The sequence below is a fragment of the Piliocolobus tephrosceles genome, chromosome 2 (genome assembly GCF_002776525.5).
Source record: "Piliocolobus tephrosceles isolate RC106 chromosome 2, ASM277652v3, whole genome shotgun sequence".
Classification (NCBI taxonomy): Eukaryota; Metazoa; Chordata; class Mammalia; order Primates; family Cercopithecidae; genus Piliocolobus; species Piliocolobus tephrosceles.
In genome coordinates, this window is record NC_045435.1 from 145,538,179 (window position 1) to 145,557,807 (window position 19,629).

The 19,629-nt window shown below is 38.2% G+C and overlaps 1 protein-coding gene across 1 annotated transcript in view; it reads left to right on the forward strand.

Moving 5' to 3' along the window:
- The first annotated feature begins 509 nt into the window (after positions 1-509).
- The window catches only part of LOC111539439, a 491,006-nt gene continuing 471,886 nt past the window's right edge, over positions 510-19,629 (forward strand). The window contains exons 1-2 of the mRNA XM_023207244.1: positions 510-559; positions 10,970-11,382. Coding sequence (XP_023063012.1) covers positions 510-559; positions 10,970-11,382 — 463 coding nt within the window. The remainder of the gene's footprint in view (positions 560-10,969; positions 11,383-19,629) is intronic.

The window sequence follows — 19,629 nt, forward strand, 5'->3', positions numbered from 1 at the left end:
TCTGCCATCATTAGCTTTCAGAATTATTAATAGAAATGATCCTCTAAAGGTGAAAGTACTTAATATTTGAAATAGGCCAGACATTTGCTTGACATTAGATGTGATTTCCCAGATAGGGGCAAGACACTTAATAGTCATATACAACACTTTCAATTTGTCATCTTCTCTTCTTAACCCCTATGTATAGTAAATCAATAAACACTGATTGGGTCCCTGTTGTACCAAATGTCTATAATCATCACTGCTATTAACACCTATTGACTACATACTGTGTGTGGAACCTTGTGCTGCCTACTTTAAAAAATACAGTGAAGCAGTAAGTATAGTAGGAAATTTCTTATCTGATGTGATCAGGATCAGAAGGTGAGTAAAATTTAAAGCAAGGAATATATAATTGAAGCATTTTTGTTTTTTAATTTGATACTTATGAGTGTACATTCACCAATTTCAAAATGTAGGGCAAAGATCTTCCATGCAGTATGGGTGTTTATCACTTATTTTGAAAACCCATGACGCCTTATCTACCTGGAGCGCACAGTATTGATTGCCTGTCTAGAAGGTACTGCCCCTCTTCTACGTTCCCAAGAGCTTCTTTTACCCTGGTGCATTTCCCTTTCCAAAGTGAGTTGGGTGATTCTCTGGCTTACCAATGGATGGTGTTAGGTAATGATCTGTTTCTGGCCAATGAGACACGAAAGAAACCTGGGGAAATTCTTTGAAAGATGTCTTTGCTGTTAAAAAGCAATGTAGGGGTGTGGGAGACAGTATGCCAGATTTCCCTTTCTGTCGTTGACTATTGATTTATCGGTTGTGGGATGTTCCTTATTCTGCTGCAGTGATTTTGACTTCATGAAGAGTTGTTGCCAATACACTAGAAGTGGTCAGGCAGAGAGGCAGAAATGCTATGGGATGACTTGATTAACCTGTTGTGTTTAACAACCCCGGAGCATTTCTACCTCAGGACTTCTGCCTCACAAGAATGGGAATTCCATTATTCCTTTTAAGCCATTTCAAGCAGAATTTCTGTTACTTCCGGCCTAAAACATCTTAATTAAAATACCAGAATTCCTAGTTTGGGTTTTGTTAACCTGCTATGATACATTAAAGATGTTTATTAAGACATTCCACAGGAACAGTCCTCCTAGATTGTAATGATTTTTTTCCAGTCTTTTACAGCTGTCTTATTGGCATCTAATTCAAAAGCAGATTTTTTGGGGCTTTGCTTTTAAGTAGCTCTTATTTTGGAAATTTAAAAAGCATTAAATATAATTTTCATAGATGCAACATGTCTTTTTCACATTCATATTTCTTTAGTTTATGTGATTTTTAACTAAAATGCATACCTACAATAATAAGCATAACAAAATTGGCTGAATCTTAGTAAATATATGACTCAGCTGGTAAGAACAGTGATTGCATACACATGAAAAATAGTCTTCAGCCAGCTGAGAGCTTTCAAGGAAGGGGGCATCTGACAGGATGGGGGACTGAAGGCTATGGATTAATCTATCCCATTGTTGAATGGTGGTTAGGTAAGATCTATGTATCAAGTTGAGAAATACACAATTGCCAGTTTTGTTTTTCAAAAATGGTTGACTATTGGCAATTTCAGATGTTTCAACTTAAACACACACACACATACACACACAACACATCCTTCAGTCTCCAGGATTTCAAATCCAATTAGGGACTAAGGTATAAGAAAAAATCTCCTGTATAACCTAGTGTGTATGTTGGTGTCCACCCACATTCTCTCAGATTCATTTTTATTGTTTTATTGTTTTCACTTTAACAGCATCTGTGGCTCGTTTTTAAATAGTTGCCCTTAGGCTACTGGAGCCACTTTGCCCTCCTATGCAGAGAGCTAGAAGTGCCTGAGAATGCACATCCTCCTGAGAAGCCTCAATCAATGATGAATGATGGATGTGGAAATATGAAAACCCAGCCCTCTGGTCCAGCGGCCGGAGCGGAATGGAATTAGGCTGAAGCCACTCTCTGTGGGACTTCACCCACATACTTGCTCCACTTCCTCATATTCCTTTCCTTCTACCACTCTCCTACCGATTTCTCCTGGAGACTTTCCTTAATCACTTGCACCTTCAAATGAAGGGTGCCATTGGGGAATCTGTCATAGCACAACAGAAATAGTAAATGTAGACTGAGTGGTGTAGACTCAGAAATTAAGAGTTGAGGACTGTCACTGCCAACTGCGGTGATGAAGACAGGCTTCCAAATAGAGTAGAAACTAGATTTGATACACTTGTATCTATTCAACAAATGATTGTAGAGTGACTACAACGTGCCAATTAGTGGTGATGGCAATGGAGGCACTGTTCTCAAATTATGATCCCTGGACCACCAGCGAAAACACCTGAGCATTTACTAAACATGGAAATTCTCAGACCTCATCCCAGAACTAACTTATCAAAAACTCTGGGGCCAGGGTCCAGCAGTTTGTATTTTTACCATTCTGCCAGGTTGTTCTGGTGCATATTCAACTTTGAAACTGCTGCACAAAGATCCGGTGACATATCTTATCTGCCAATTAATAATTGTGGGCTTGGAAAATTTATTTCATTTTCTGATGTTTCGTTTCCTCATATGAAAAAGGTAGGGGTGATGACATTTGCCTTTTGGGGGCCAAATAAGTATTAATTTTCTTGCCTTCATTTCTCTCCATATTGGCTTTCTTTCCTTCTATTTCCCTCCCTCCTTCTCCTTTTCCTTCTCTCCTTCTTTCCCTTTCTACCTTTCTTCTTCCATCTCCCCTCCTTTTGTCCTTCTCTCCCTCTCTTTCATCTCTCCCTTCCACTTCCTTCCTTCTTTCCTTCCTTCCTACCTCTTTCATTCCCTCCTTCCTTCCTCCTTCTCTCTTTCTCCCTTCCTTCCTATGCCTTCTTTCCTATCCCTGCTTCCCTCCTTCCGCTTCCCCTCCCTTCCTTCCTTCCTTCCTTCCTTCCTTCCTTCCTTCCTCTTCCTTTCTACTTATTTGCCTGATGTTTTCAACCTGGTTATGAAAGATGAGCTGAATTCCACTCGGTGGAAAAAGAGGACTAAACTTTCTAGACAAGCGTTCAAAAGCACGTGTGAGTCACAGCAGGGGGATCATTTGGCTATAAAGAAGTCACGGTGAAAGGATAGGAATGGCAGGTTATAATGAGGAAATGGGATTTCAGATGCCGTGTTGTAAACTATATTGTAAAGGCAATTGTAAGGCATGGGATGTGAAGGACTGGGAGTAACTTGGCAAAATGCATGATTTGGGCAGACTTATCTGGCATTGATCTACCCCAATTAGAGGAAGATCAAGATTTTAGCCTTAGAATTCAGTCGGTAAAGCTCATACATTAATGTTGGCAATTAATCCAAACGGGATCCTGAATCAAAATCCTGGCATTCTAAATATGAAGTAGAAATGAGTCTAAGTCCTGCTGAGCAGGGGAAATCAACTCGGCTGAAATTTAAGACAGAAAGTGAGTCAAGATGGCTTAGAGATACTCAACCTGATAGAATGGGAAAATCACTAAAAGAGGAGTCAATGGGGCATAATGCTGAAGGAGACAGAGTTTGAGGTGAGGTGACATTCATGGGTTATTGTATTCATGCTTCTAGACATCCAGGAAAAGAGCAAAGTTTCACAAATACCTTGTAAAGATAGCTACATGGGCAAACTGAAATATATAATTTACACACACACACACACACACACACACACACACACACATATATATATATATATATATTACAAACTTTACTCTCTGCTAACTTGCATAAGTACACAACAATTGATACATTACTTTTGGGAAAGATTCCTGTTTGAATAGTAAAATGAAAGTACTTTGAAGCACAAATGAACTGTATTAGGTTGGTGAACACATAATTGTGGTTTTTGCCATTGAAGGTAATTTCAAAAACACACAATTACTTGTGCACCAACCTAATATAAGTAGCACATTGTATCTGTGTGTGATTTTTTTCTTTTGGTGTCTGCAAAATGTGCTGAGTTTATGGCAGCCACAGTATGCCATAAGATTGCTTTGTGTATTTCAAGTCTTTACCCCCATCTGGGCTGGATACACTGAGTGCTAAATTCACTTCCTTTCATTCTATTCTCCTGTCAGCTTCCCATCCATTGATCAAAAAAAAAAAAAAAAAAAAAAAAATCCAGAATCCCCAGAGTCACACATAAGTTCTACATTTGGCCATTACACTGATCTTTCTTATTTAGCATATACTTAAAAACCATTTTCTATTGATCGTAATCCCCTCCGCAGTATCCAAACTCTAATTATTTTGAAATATTTTTATGCGTACTTCCATTAGTTACTCCAGAGTTTGACTAATAATGGGAAAGGACCTTTCAGTTTTTTTGTTTGTTTGTTTGTCATGGAAAAGTATGCTAATCAATGGCCTTTTCTGATGCCCTGTGAAGTTCTGTGAGGATTTTTCCTGGTATCTTAATTGTAGTAAAATTGACACACTGGTGTTCTGGCATCACTCAGCCAGAACAAACAGAAGGAATATTGTATTAAACATTTATATGGAATAATGGTTCAAAACCAACCTGACCCATAGAAGAGCATAGCATGGTTCACTGTTGAGTCATTTGGTCAGAGACAGTCTGGAAAGATATTATTGTACAGCAAACATATCCTCCAGAGAGTTACAGAGAGAAGTGGGTTGCCTCAGGATATTCCAGAAGGATATTTGCTCCAAGAAAAAAAAATAATGTCTTAGAGAAACACTACAGAAATGATTCTCAAACTTGAGCATATATCAAAATACCTGAAGGTCTTGTTAAAGCATGACTGCTGGGATCCACACCCAGAGTGTCCTTCAGTAGATCAGGGAATGAGCCAGAGAATCTGTATTTCTAGTAAGTCTCCAGGTGATGCTGCTGCTGTTGATTGGTGACTTGGCTTAGAACATCCTCCAGAAAGAAAGGTTAGATTCAGGCAGGAACAGGAAAAATTTTTTTTGCTCCCAATATTTTTTCAATTGTGCAGAGATTAATTTTCATAAAACACTATTTTTTCATACTTCAAATTTGCTCAAATTGTTATTCTTCATTTTCTTCTCAATAAAAACATAAAAACAAACCCCCAAATGAAAATCTTCAGCAGTATTCCAAATCTTCCACCTATATCCCTGAAATACTGGTACCTTTGCTTGTTCTCAAAACAGTTTTAAGCCTTCATTCCCTACACATTTTTTCATTCTGTTGATTTTCCCTGGAATGCCATATTGTCTTCACCGTCATTTTTGCCTTTCAAAGTCCAAAGCATTCTTCAAGACTCAACCTAATCCCTTCTCTTCATTAGGCTTTCTCTGATAAAGTGAAAACTTCTTACCCTGAACTTCTTGCAAACTTGTATTCCCTCCTTTTTTCCACAAAATCTTTCAGTGCCACCTATTGTAGCTAGGGCAAAAAAAAAAAACAAATACTTTGATATTTAACATAGTGAAGACCTTTTAATCTTCATATTCACCTTATGAGATAGATACTATTATTATCCTCATTTTACAGATAATTTACTTCTATATACATCATTTACTTCTTAAGTTACATGATATCAAATGTATGATTTTAAGTACATTTGTGTTCCCCCAAAGTACCCATTACCATGCCTTGCAAATGATAATGCTTATTAAAACAATTCCTGCATTCAATGTAGTCATCTTTTGTTTGCTATAAAACAGTAATAATAAAATATTCAAATTTTCATGCAGGTTAGTTCTGCAGGCTTCTATATGAACTTAATTCTGATTATTAGGAAAGGCTGGTTGATGCAATGGTAAAAAGACCTGGTTCTCTGTCATCAGTTCAAGATAACTCTAAAGGGCCAATGCAACCCAGAACTCCTGTGAGATTGACAGAGGTGGATGTGGAAACTGCATGGTTGCTTTACCCATTCCCATATGCTCTATTCTCTCACATGCCTTGACCTCAATGGTTCTCCTCAACAAATAATCCTGCACACTAATTTCCATGTCTACAGATTCTGTTTCCTGAATAACCCAATCTAAGAAAAAAGGAGTATGGATGAACTACATTTATTGACTGTTTTTTTTAACTTTTTCAGAGACAGTGTTTGAGTGGAAATTATACATGCTTTATAATCAGAGAGCTTGGAGCTTATCATATATGATCTCAGGGAAGTCAATATCTCTGAGCCTCCATTTCTCATCTCAGAAGGGATATCTAATTAGGATTAAAGGTGGCCAAATAAAACACCTACCGTGGCATTTGACGAAACATGGGCACTGAGTACATGGAGGTCTCTAAGATTCAACCCTACCCACTTATAGGCCTCCATGTACTCAGTGAAGATAATATGGCACTGCAATGATTCAACCCTAAATATTTAGGGCACATCTTCTTAACCCTTCCCAGATGTGCTTTTCATTCATTATGTTGTGATACCATGCCTTGGTTTGTACTGAAAGTTTCTACTTAAAGAAGCCACATGAATACCACCAAGTTAACCAATGATAGGAGATATTTTCTTCCAAGTTTGAAAGTAGGGATTTTTTTTTTTTTTTTTTTTTTTTTTTTCCACACAAGAGACTGGGATTTATAAAGCTTCGCCTCAGACAATGATAGTTACATAACAGCACTTGACACTTGCTTCTCCTGGCTTCCAAGGCCTACAGACTGGCTGTATGTTACAGCAATGGTGTTGACTCCCTCTGCTGACATGTCAAATGCTCCTCTCTTGACCAACACTTTCCTGCTATGATTTTGTCTTGTTGTTATGGGCTTAGGATTTTGTTATAAGTCTCCCTTTTGGAATATGTTAGACTAGACATAAAATTGATCTCCATGATTCTGAATTCTTGAATTCTCTTCCCCACCAAAACCTCCTGATACGGAATTTTTTTCCCGTAAATTTCCTCATATGAAATACAATCTTCATTTTAATGACCTTCAAATTCTCAGCCTCTTCTAATGTTCCTTGTCCATTACTCATCTTCAAACTTCATCTATATATTTTTGAACTTGAACCTTATCTTCAGCTGCCCTAACATGAGCTAACTACCAGACCTCACTACTAGCCACCATGCATTTAGTACTTGCTATGTACCAGGCAATATGCTAAATGCTTTACAACACTGGTTCTCAAAGTATGGTTTCCTGGCCAGCTGCAGCAGCAGCATCACTAGGAATTGTGAGAAACACAACTTCTAGAGTTCCAACCCATATCTGATATATTGGTAATTCTAGAGGTAGGGCCCAGAAATCTGTATTTTCACAGTCCCTCGGGTGATTCTGATGCCTTCTGATAAGCTCCGATCTCTGATTATAAAGGATGTACAATTTCCACTCAACTCCAGGTTTAAACATTTCAAGACTTCATACTTTCAATTTCTACTCTATGTAATCTCTCACTTGCTTCATGGCCCCATAATTTCTACCTTGTTGCTTACTAATCCTAGGTAGACCATGCCGTATATTTTATTTCTGTATTTACATCTTCAGTATTACTGGGAGAGTAATACAATGCTGATAGTCTTTTTTATAATAAATGTATATTTTTTCCCCTGAAGCAGGTTCCCATGTGACTTAGTGATTGTTCTTTGCCTTTTGTTGATTCACTATCTCTTAGAACTTGTTCCAAATACTCCTCACATTTTTTTTTTTTTTAGCTTACAATGCTATTTCTTGTTGACCAACAGATATCAATAGAAGTCCTCATCTCTGTTTTCCTGGAGATACTCCGGGAAAATAATATATAATTTTCCACTTACTTTCAACCCACTTTAGGATCTCAGTATCTCTCATTTCTATTCCTTTGTTCTTGTTTCCAAAAAATAGGTGACCCTTTTCTTTGCTAAGATTGATTACTTACACTCTTGGTTCACTAGTTCTGTTTTTCTTTTCAGATATTGCTCAATCGATTCTCCCCTTCTCTCACCTGGAACTTCTTTCCCTCACTTTTGGCCCCTTAGCCCAATCAGCAAAATATGTTTGGACTTTCCCTTTACTAAAGAGGAACAGCCTTTTCTTAAGTCTGCTATTAGCCACTACCCTCATTCTCTCTCTTTCGCCTTCAGTTCATAGTCAAATTTCTTTAAAGAATAATCTCACATTTTTCCTTGAATTCCTTTGCCACTCATAATTGTGATGCCTCTTTTGTGCAGCTATTTTCTCAAATGCAATCAATTAACGCTTAAACCAGGTCCCTTTGACAACGAAAACATTTTCTCAACGTGTATCCGTGTTTTCTCTTTAATCTCTCTGTGCCCACCTGACCATCTCTAGAGCAAAATTTTCCCTTAGTTTCTATGACATTGAAATAATAGAACCCATGAAGCTATCTTTGCCTATCTTTTTGGTAGTGCTTTCGTGTCCCTTCTTCTTTTTATCTAATAATTAACTTACTCATTAATTATTAAAATATTCAGGAACATTTTTAGAGCCTATTATCTGCCAAGCACTCAGTCAGGTGCTGGGGCTGTAACAGTTCGGAGGATACGCATGGTCCTCGCCCTCTCAGACTGAGCAGATTAGTGTAGAAAATATAAATGGCAATGAAAAATCAGCACGTTGTTTTTCATCCTTATAATCACTTTATGTGGAGGGTACTATTTTTCACATTTTACAGAAGAGAATACTGAGAAACAGGGAAGTCATATAGCTCTAAGCTTTTGTCCTGAGTACTTTTGTTGCTTTCTATATTCTATCTCATAAACCTCACATGCTCCAAACAGTTGAACGCCATATACATGTCCAGAACTCTAAAACACAAGAGCTAATACAGGCTCTAATGCAGAACCCATGTCCATAGAGCAAAGCTTGATTTTCTAGCTGTATAAGGATCTCCACCTGAACATCTCCCACAGACCTTTAACTATAGCTGCCTAAAGAGAACTTATTATCTCACAACCTTTCCTAAACAAACATTAAAATAAAACTGAACAACTGTAAGTTCCCTTCTTGGGTTCTCAACTCCTAATAATGTCATTATTTTTCTAGTTCTCCAGGGACAGAGAGTTAGAGATATCTTTAATAAATGTGTCTTCACATAATTGCTACATGTTGTTAGTTACATCTCAGCAATGTCTCTCTTTAAACATCCTTGTATTTCATTCTCCACAGCTGCTATCACTATTCTTACCTTCATGATCTTTTACCTAGTGCTTCCACGGCCTCCTAAATGCTTTCTACAGCTCTGCTATTTTCTGGTTCTAGATCATCTTATCAACTTGTTATATCAGATTAATCTTTTTGGTACATTCCTGGTCATGGAGGTCCCCTGCTCAGCATTTCTGGAGTGAAGTACAAATTGCCCAGGCTAGCAATTAGAGCCCCACTTAACATCTTCCAAATCATTTCTTCTACCTTCCTCCATGCACTGTATGCTCTGGGTAGAAGAGTAGACTACTCCCTTCCTTTTTATCTGTCAGACAAAGTCATATCATATTCTAAGTCCTCTGTCAAATGACTTCCCTTCAATGAATTATCTCCAGACTTCACTGCCTTTTGAACTTTGCTAATGTGTTTGGTGTTGTTCTCTTCCGGCACCATAGTCTGCCCAATATGGCACTTATTGGTATGTTGTCAAATTTCTCCTTCAAAGCAGGAGCAGGTCCAGTTTTTTTCACTCCCAGGAAAGGCCTTTACCATAGTAAATTAGGCTTAGTAAGTACTTACTGAATTGAAATAGAAAGATGGGTGTTTACATCCAGATGAACACATGGAAAAAGAGAAAGGGTCAAACTAACTTATCAGTCATGCTAATTCAAAGCACAACAGATATTTTGGTGCATTGACTATATTTCTGTCTTTACATTTTTGTTCTTGGCATTTGCTCTTCTTGTTTATCTGTGGGTTAATAAGTGATTTGGCTACTTGTTAAAGCACACTTGAATAGTGCTGCATGTCTGGAAAATTCAACGATGGCCTCCTGGGAGGAACAGACTGCCCCTCAGAGGATATTACTTACATTTTCTTTCTAAATGAGAGAGTGTGTGTGGAGTGGTCACTGTGGATTGTTTTTCAGAGCTTCTCTTGAGAATATGTAGAGTGGTGAATTACCAAAATCTCTCTACCCTGTTATCAGCATTAGTATTCATAATGATTTTAGCAGGAGCAATTATTAATAACAATAACGAGAAGCTTGCCTGTAGGGTATTTTATCCTTTGGCACTGTGTTCTTAAGTTATTTGGCCTCCATAGCATCATGAAACCCCATGAAAACAGGGCTTGTTTTGTTATTTCAGATTATCTTACAAATAACGGCTCAGCTGACATTAGAAAGCAGGTTTATTTTGTTCATTTGTGTTTTGTAACTCAAAATGTGGTTCTTGAATCAGCAGCCTCTGCCACACCATTAAAAATACAGAATATCAGGCCCCACTCCAGACCTATTGGATCGCAATCAGAACTGTAATAAAATCCCAAGGTTATTCCTATGCAAAGTAAAGTTTGAGAAACACCCACTTTAGATCCCAGAGTAGAGCAACAAAAGGTGTTTCATCTCTAGGGTACTGTAGTGTGCGCGCGCGTGTGCTTGTGAGAGAGAGAGGAGACAGACAGGTAAGGGGACAGAAATCTCAGCAGGATATGGGTCTCTCCAGAGGGACTGGCATGTGGGATTTGTGGATGTGGGACTCCCCTGTATACTTACAGTAGCTTCACCAGATTTCGTTGCATCTGCTGTCTAAGATTATTGAGGTTAGCGTTATTTATAGTTAAATATGAGAGTTGAGAGTGTGGGGGAAGTTGTTGTCAGGTACTGCACCCAAGCCGGGAGGATAAAGGAGCTAAGCACAAAAGGAAAGCCCCTTTTCGAGCCTCACTCAAAAAGCAGCTCACTCAAAGCAGCTCACTCAAGCTCATTTCCAGTATCTCTAGTTTCTAGATGCATTTCGCCTCCCCGTGTTTCCCCTTAACACCCACGACCCAATCATTCCATTAAAGCTAGTTCCTCGCCTCTAGTCTCCAGGTTTTTTTCCTTGTCATCAGTCTCCCTCTCTCCCGGCACCCTCAGGCCGCGGGCCCCTCCCTCCGCGTGGGCTCGCACCTCTCCCCAGCCTGGTGCACCTGGGCTGACGCGGGCTCGGGACTTGTGCGGAGCGCCGCGAGCGCGGCGGTGGCAGAGGAGCGCTGGCTGCCACCTCCAGCTCGTGCGGGAGGGACAGCACGCGCTGCGCAACGGGGACCGTTCTCCTTGGCCGCGGCTCAGGGCTCGCGGCGACCACCGCCTTTGAAGCTGCGGGAGGGCAGCCGTGCGTCTCCCGGGACAGCCAGCCCCGGCGGCTGCTCCTCCCGGATGCCAGGGCCAGGGCGCCGGGCGGCCGCCAGCAGGAGAATGAAGAGCTCGGTGGGAGGAAGGAGAGAAAAGCTCCTGGGGGCGCCGAAAGCTCAGCACAGCCGCGGTAAGTTGAGTGCAAAAAGAGGTGTCTCGGTTCAGGTGGCGGAGTTGGTTAGGGCAGGGGGCAAAGAGCTAGGGTTGCGCCCCTGTGGGATACCAGGCGCGAGGGGCTGGGGCTCACATGGGGGGCACGGAATGGACATTCGCACCGCCCAGACCTTGGACCATCTCGCCGGTATCCCGCACCATGGGTCCACACCCCCTGCCTCTTCTCGGTGCCACCGAGAAGAGATGTGAGGTTGCGGGGCCAGAGTGAAGAGCGCGGAGCTTGAGGGTCTCAGGTCACAGCTCACTGCTGAGAACCAAGGGGCAGGGGAGGCCGAGGCTGGGGGGCGAGGTCAGCCTGGTTCTGACCAGAGTCGAGGGCTGGGCCACCCGGGAAGGACGTCCTGCTGTCTCCCATTGGGTGTATGCGAGGCGTGCTCCCTCCTCGGGGGAAACCTGGCGAAGTTGTTGGGATAAAGAAACACAGCGGGACAGCTTCCTGTTTCCTTTTCGTTTCCTTTCTTCTTCTTCTTTTTTCTTTTTTTAAAATAAATACTTAGAGAGATGCACGCGTTTTGAGGGCAGGATAAGAAGCTATTGATTTATATGAAGCCTCTCTCCAAGGAAATCACTTTGACGTTTAGGGTGGGGTTGGGAGGCTGAGTGTAAGCCAGAGCTCCTGAATCTGATCGTCTTCTTGGCCATCTAGTGCCTCTTTTTACGCTTCCACTGGGTACCTGGAGGACCAAATCAGAAGAAAGCACAGGGTTGTGTACCTTTTGACCTCTTGCATCTTGGGAGACGTTTTATTGTGTGTATGAATTTGGGTCACAGGACACCTGCAGCCTCCAAAATCGTGTCACCCTATGTGAAATGCCCAATTCCAGATCAGTCCTCCTTACAGTCAGGCTTGTCCACCTCATGTGTTTCTGGAGATTGTGTTGATGGGTGGTTTAGCCCAAGGTGGTCTGTGATTTCAAACGAGTGATGCGTGGTTCCTGGGCATTGGAGTGTCTTCAATTCTGGAACCTTGAACTGATGGAGAACATCTGACATTCTGTAGGTGTCACTAAGGACCCTAGAGCTGGCGCTGTTCTATGCTAATCCTGCGGTGTTCCCGGAATGTGATGGGGAAATCATCTGTGTTCTGCTGAGTCTATTTGCTAGCTGGTCTGTTAAATGTGCCTTTCAGGTGACCACTGAATTCTGGTTCATGATGTTTTCTAAAACCGACTGGAAAGGTCTCCCTCCTTCTGGGTTGTCATGCCACTCGTTGGCCTATGCTGGATAATTCAGTCACACTACTCTGGTCTCTAAGCATGAAAGGCAAATATGGGTCATTTCAAATTATGTAGATTGATGCAACACAGCATGTGCAGGGTTTGCTGCAATTTCTTCACATTTCTTTCCAGATGTTTTTTAGAAATTAACTTGAGCACTCTCTTCATGGAGCTAAAATGTAGACTGGGGGAATGGGCAAACATCTTGAGTTAATGTATTATCTCAGATTTAAGGAAATGAAGTGCTGGAAGTTGTCTGTGTTAGGAGAAAGAGACCTGAGCCAAAAATCGGGGCTTCCGAATTATTTTTGCTCTACAACAATGTGACTGAGGAATATTTGGGGTTACTTAATAATACTAATAATACCTAAAATGTGTTTCCCATTCACTGAGCACCAAACTCTACAGCTACAATAAATGCATAACAATCCCAAGAAGGTGGCGTTGTTACCATTTCCATTCTGTAGACAAGGAAAAGGAGATTTAGAGATGTTAAATTGGGAAAAGTCCCAGAGTTAGTGTTTTGTGATCCAAGATTGCAGAACTCCAAAGTCAGTTGTTAACCCCTACACAACCTCTTTGAGCCCTACTTGAAAAATGAGAGTAATATACCTCTCTAAGTTTTAATTCCATGAAAAATTCATACAGTGATGGTAATATCATAGATTGATTCATACCCAACCATTTCAGGTATTTAATATAACAGAATGCAGAATTTGAGACATGAAATCAAATAAAAATTGTGTGGCACTTATAAAATTCAGCCTGCCAGCTCTAGAGAGGGCAGAACACTGAGATCTTAGTGTTCATCTTGAATGACGTTCTTTGAGTCCTGTTATTGTAAATCAATAGTGCTGTATTATAGCCCTTGTCTTAACAATGTGTGATTTATAACATCAAACACGTCTGGTGCTAACATCATATTTGTATGGCTATAGAGTTATCCTGAGGTCTACATGAACACTTTCATATTTCAGCCAGCTTATAATTAAAGCTCAGATCCTGACAGGATTTTAAATTTCCATTAAGAGGTACAAGCAGCTTGTTTTAAAATTTCCTTTTTATTTTCAACAGTATTTTCAAAACAATTACTCCCCCTGCTGTGATTTACTATTTACCAGGTGCATCGAAAGTTCAATAATGAAAATGTTTGCAATTCAAGAAAACATAGGGTTTCACCTATAGTAACAAAGATTAGATGAGTCACATCTAACTTAGGGTTTGGTTTTTTTTTTTTTTAATTTAATTAAAATGTTGTATTTCTCATTGCCAAGTGTATGCAGGTAGCTGAGTATATAGCATCCATTATTTTCTCGTAATCTCCAACTTCATAAACTCATTACTTATGAGTTCTTCAGCTACATAATGTTAGTACCTCTCTATAAAGATTTTGAGGTTTTAAAAGTAGGAGTAAGAACAAATAAGATAATGTTATGTTTCTTCACTATATACTTTATTTTGAGAGTGATGATATATTTTAAGTCACAGATCTTATTCATACATGAATGGAATTATCAAATAAAAGTTGTATAAACCTGTTGGGATGCTGATGCTATTAATATTCCAAATTTGGGAGCAGCTTTGGAAAATAGAAAATCTTTGAGAAATTAAAGATAACTGACTATGTTTCATTGTATTTGCATGGTACCTTACTGTTTTCAAATAAATCTACATGTCTCATAATAACTTGCCTAGAGATTTGTTTTATTTTTTGGCAGTAGGTAAGGAGGTTTTTATAGTAGCTAACATATTTAACCTTAGAACGGTATTAAAGTAATGAAAGTAATTATGAACTTGAATCGTCAAACTGCAAAATGTTTTACGACAATGGGAGTCTTGTAAATGGTTAGCTCTATAATCACACATATGTATTTTCTACTGTTTTAAAAATGTTTGTTTCATAGTCACACAAGACTAATATTTTATTTGATATTATTTGGCGATTTGAACAACCAGATCTCTGAAAAGGTGATTTAAGCTCCATAAACATGAGTCACACTGACATCCCAGATTGCAGAAACTAATATTGGAAAAGGATCTGTAATTTTGAATGTTTCAAGAGCTTGGAACTCAAGGTAGATGGTACTTCCTAGTTTTCTGACAAGGACTCTAAAGTGACAGATTGCATAAAATAAAGCCGGTGAGTTGAAAATCAAGCAAGTGCTTAAATTGCCACTTAGGAAGCTGAGATCAGCTTCTGTAGATTACACACCCAAAAAGTGCCAGTGTAATTTATGTTTTGAACAAGTAGATGACACACTGGAGATCATTTAAAACATTCTAGTACATTAAAAATGTATTTATTTCTACTTCTTTAGAGCCTGATAAAACTAGTGATGTCGTCTTGCTATGGATTGAATGTTTGTATCTCCCACAAATTCATATTGTGAAGCCCTAACCCTTAATGGGATAGTATGTGAGGTGATGCCTTTGAGAAGTGATTTGGGTTAGATGAGATTATAAGGGTAGAGCCCTCATAATGGGATTAGTGCTTTTATAAGATGAGGAAGAGATAAGGACCCTCTCTTTCTCATGTGAAGATGCAGCAAGAAGATAGCCATCTGCAGACCAGGAAGAGGGCCCACCCCATTCACTGAATCTGCTGGTACCTAGATCCTGGTCTTCACAGCCTCCAGAACTGTGAGAAATATATGTTTGTTGTTTAGCCACCTAGTTCATAGTATTCATAGTATTTTGTTGTAGCAGCCCATACTGATTAAGACACCCCCCATTTTGGAGTAACTCATGATTAACATAAAAATATTGCAATTAGAGGAAGTTGAAGGACAGCCAGGGGCAGAGATGAATCAAATTATTTTACAAGGCCTTTATCCTATTATAAATGTGCTTTTAATCATATTCAGATAATTCTGTACTACTTCTAGTAGTTTGCCTAGATTGGGATATGTCTCAAAGAGTATCTTATTCCTAACCTCCTGATAAATCAGTCGAGTATACTAGAACATGGTTTTAGAATAGGATAAAGACCTTCAGATTGCTCAATTACTTTATTTATTTACCTATAATATCATCCTACATTATGTTTAATTTTTTGCCTTATTTGCAAACAAAGGGACAGTTCTCTTTATTTATGGAATTATATCTACCAAAACAAGCCGGTATGTAGCATTTCAAAACAGGTATTTTTAGTGAGAAGTTTTCAGTAAGAGTTTTCATTTTCCTTCCTTGCTGTTATGCAGCCCATCTTTCAGGAAACAGTACTGATCCTGATGTGCCTTGATTAGTCATTAGACGTATTTGTTTCCATGAGAATAAAATACATTATTATGCCACAGTGTTAGGAAGCTCCATTTGAGGATTTTCCTGAGAGTCTCTCATAACATGAGGTCAGATATTCCCTGTTAACTTTTTTTGTTACCTTATGTGTTCTGATTTTATTACTAAAGAGTTATTCCCTGCAATTTTTATGGTAGAAGAGATTATTAGAGACTTCTTTTTCCTTCGCTTCTCTAACAATCTCCCAACTATCCTCAACTGAAATGAGAGAAAAGAATGAAATGTATCTTTTCTTTCAGGTGCTCCTTAAACAAAAGAATAACACAGGAAACTCCAGAAGGCATTCTGAAAAAAAAATCTAGATTTTAAAATTGTATTTAGTTACGTACAACTTCCAGAAGTTAGCAGTCACAGTTTCCTAACGTCATCCAAATCACCTGGAATTTAAAGAACAAAGGTTCTATGTACTGGACCGAGTTCTCAGGTGGCTATAAATTCTACATTCACAGTAACTTCATAGTAAAATTTGACATTAAATCATAGGGAAAAATAGTGATTTAGCATGGTGTAGCATTTTAAGAGTATGAGTTTGAGAACTAGACTGGGTTTGAATCCTTGTTTTATTTTCTTTAAAAGTGGTGAGAATTTAATCAATTTATTGCACTTCTCTTTGCCTCAGTGTCCTCATCTATAAACTAGTGAAAATAAATCTCAGAGCACTGATTGAAGACTTAATAAGGTGATACATGTAAAGTGTTTTGAATAGTGTCTAGTACCTAGTAAGACATAAATGTTAGCCATTTTTATTATCATCATATATTAGTTTTCTATGGCTACTGCACCAAGATTGCCATAAACTTGGAAGCTTAAAACAACAGAAATGTATTCTTTCAAAATTCTAGAGGCCAGATGTTTGAAATTAGTATCACTGGCCAAAAGCCAGATGTTGGCAAAGATTTGGTCTCTTAGAATGCTTTAGGGGAGAATCTTTTCCTGGCCTTTTCCAGCTTCTGTTACCATTCCTTGATTTGTGGCCACATCACTACAATCTTGGCCTTTGTCTTCACTGCCTTCTTCTCTGAGTCTGATCTCCCTTTGTTCTCTCTTATAAGGACAGTTTGCATTTAGGGCGTACTCTTAAAATCCAGGATAATCTCCCCGCTTAAAAATCCTAAATTTAATAACATATGAAAAACCCTTTTTCCAAATAAGGTTATCATCTACGGGTTCTAAGGATTAGGAACTAATGTATTTTCAGTAAGCACTGAAGAGTACAGGAGTGGGAGGAGGATGTACCTTATTTTGTCCACCATAATCATCTTTAAAAAAATACTATGTTCGATGTGTGAAAAGACAGCAGACCCAACATAAGTAAAATGTAAAAAATGCAGAAAGGACCAGAAATTTATTTTTAAAGTACATTATTTTAATATGTTTTAATTTTGATCAGATTTTGAATCAAAGATGTACCGGGCAATTATTTTCTGCTCTCTTTGCTCTAATATAATGCACTCAATAAATATTTTATGAGTGATTACTGTGTACTTGGAGAGTGCTAATGCTGGGAATATCAAAGTTGACAGAAAAAGTGAGACCCTGTCCTCATGGTGTGTAAAGACCAGTGTATAAATAATAGCATTACTCTAGACAATGACTACCTTATTAGTATTGAGTACTTGTATTGGGTGTAGTTGGTTCTTTATGTTTAACCTCAGCATTTTAGGGGCAAGGAAGTATTATTAAACTGACTTTAGAGAAAAGAAATTATGCCAAAGGATATATGCACAGCCGGGAAGGGCCAAATTTTGAACTCTGCTTCCTCTGATTGATTGTACCATATATGACTTGAAACAAGATAAAGAATAAGGACAAGCTTAAAAAGTAAATAAAAAATTTTTTTAGAAAAATAAGCATCTCATCGACTGACCACATAATGTAATTACATAGAAATATCAACTAATGAGATGTTCTGGTTAGTTGGGCTTTGGTTTAACCAGAAAGGTAAGAACTACTTTTTAGCATTCTTTTTTGTTTTTCAAAATTTTTTCTTGGATATTAGTTAATATTTCACCCTCAGCGACTAGACAGTATTTACTTATTTATACTTTATCTTTTTTATTTTTGTCATAAAGTATATACAATATGAAATTTATCATCTTAATCATTTTAAGTGCACAGCTTAGTGTACATTCATATTGTTGTGCAAGCATCACCACCATCCATCTCTAGAACTCTTTTCATCTTGCAAAACTGAAACACTATATCCATTAAACAGTTGTTCCCCATTCTTCCCTGTCCACAGCCCCTGGCAACCACCATGCTATTTTCTGTCTCTATGATTGATTTTGATTACTTTAAGTACCTCATATAAGTGGAATCATACAGTATTTGTCTTTTTGTAATTGGCTTATTTCACATAACTTGATTTCATCCATGTTGTAACATGTGTCAGAATTTCCTTCCTTCTTAAGGCTAAATCATATTACACTGTGTGTAAATATGACATTTTGCGTTTCTTGTCAACTGTCCATAGATGGCTTTGGTTTAGCTGTTGTATAAAGCTGATTCGGTTTAATGTTGCTATGAACATGAGTGAACAGATATCCCTTAAGACTCTACTTTCAGTGCTTTTGGAATATACTCAGAAGTGGAATTGCTAGATGATATAATATTTCTAATACTTTGAGGAACTGCCATACTGTTTCCACAGTGACTGTACATTTTATATTTCCACCAAAAGCCTACAAGTTTTCTAATTTTTCCACATCTTCCCCAATGCATATTTTCTATTTTTTTGATAGTAGCTATCCTAATGGGGATGAAGTGGTATCTAATTGTGGTTTTGATTTATATTTTCCTAAAGATTAGGGATTTTGAGTCCCTTTTCATGTGCTAGCTATCCATTTGTATATCTCATTTAAAGCAATATTTAGTTAAGTCTTTTGCCCATTTTTAATCAGGCTGTTTGTGGTTGAATTTTAGGAGTTCCATGTATATTCTAGATATTAATCCTTAATCTAATAAACGATTTGTAAATATTTTCTCCAACTCTGTGGTTATCTTTTACTCTGTTTCTATGTCTTTTTTTGCACAAAATTTTTAAATTTTCATAAAGGCCTATTTGTCTATTTTTGTCATTGTTGCCAGTGCCTTTGATGTCATATCCCCAAACTCATTGCCTATTCTAAACCTTTGTTTAAAATAATGGGTTTAAGACGACTTTAAAAAGTATGTAAAGGATCACTAAATCAAATTCCAAAAAAAAATAGCCTAGAATGATTATGAAATAATTATAATTACAGACTAGAATATGAATACTATCACAAACAATGTTGAGCATCAAGAGGTAGAAACCCTATAAAGCATGATTCATTTAAGTGCAGTTCAATATTAAGCAAAGCTAACTCATAAGCACATTGTGGTTAATGTTGAGGGAGAAGGTAAGATGCCAAAATGTTCTGTTTCCTGCTTTGGGGAGTTGGTTACCTAGGAGTGTTCACTTGTAAAATTTCATTGAGTTGTATAAATATGATCTATGCAGTACTCTGTATTTGAATTAGACTTTTAAAAAGTTTAAAAAGCGAAGCATTGAGACACTCATGGTAAAGAGAAATTTCCTTAAGAATAGAAAAGTTAAGTAAAGAAGTACTCAAACCTGGGTTCTGTAAGAATACACACTCACCAGGCTTGGTCCATCAATTTAACCATAAGTTTTTAAATAGCCATTAGACCCAAAGAAGCAGATATAA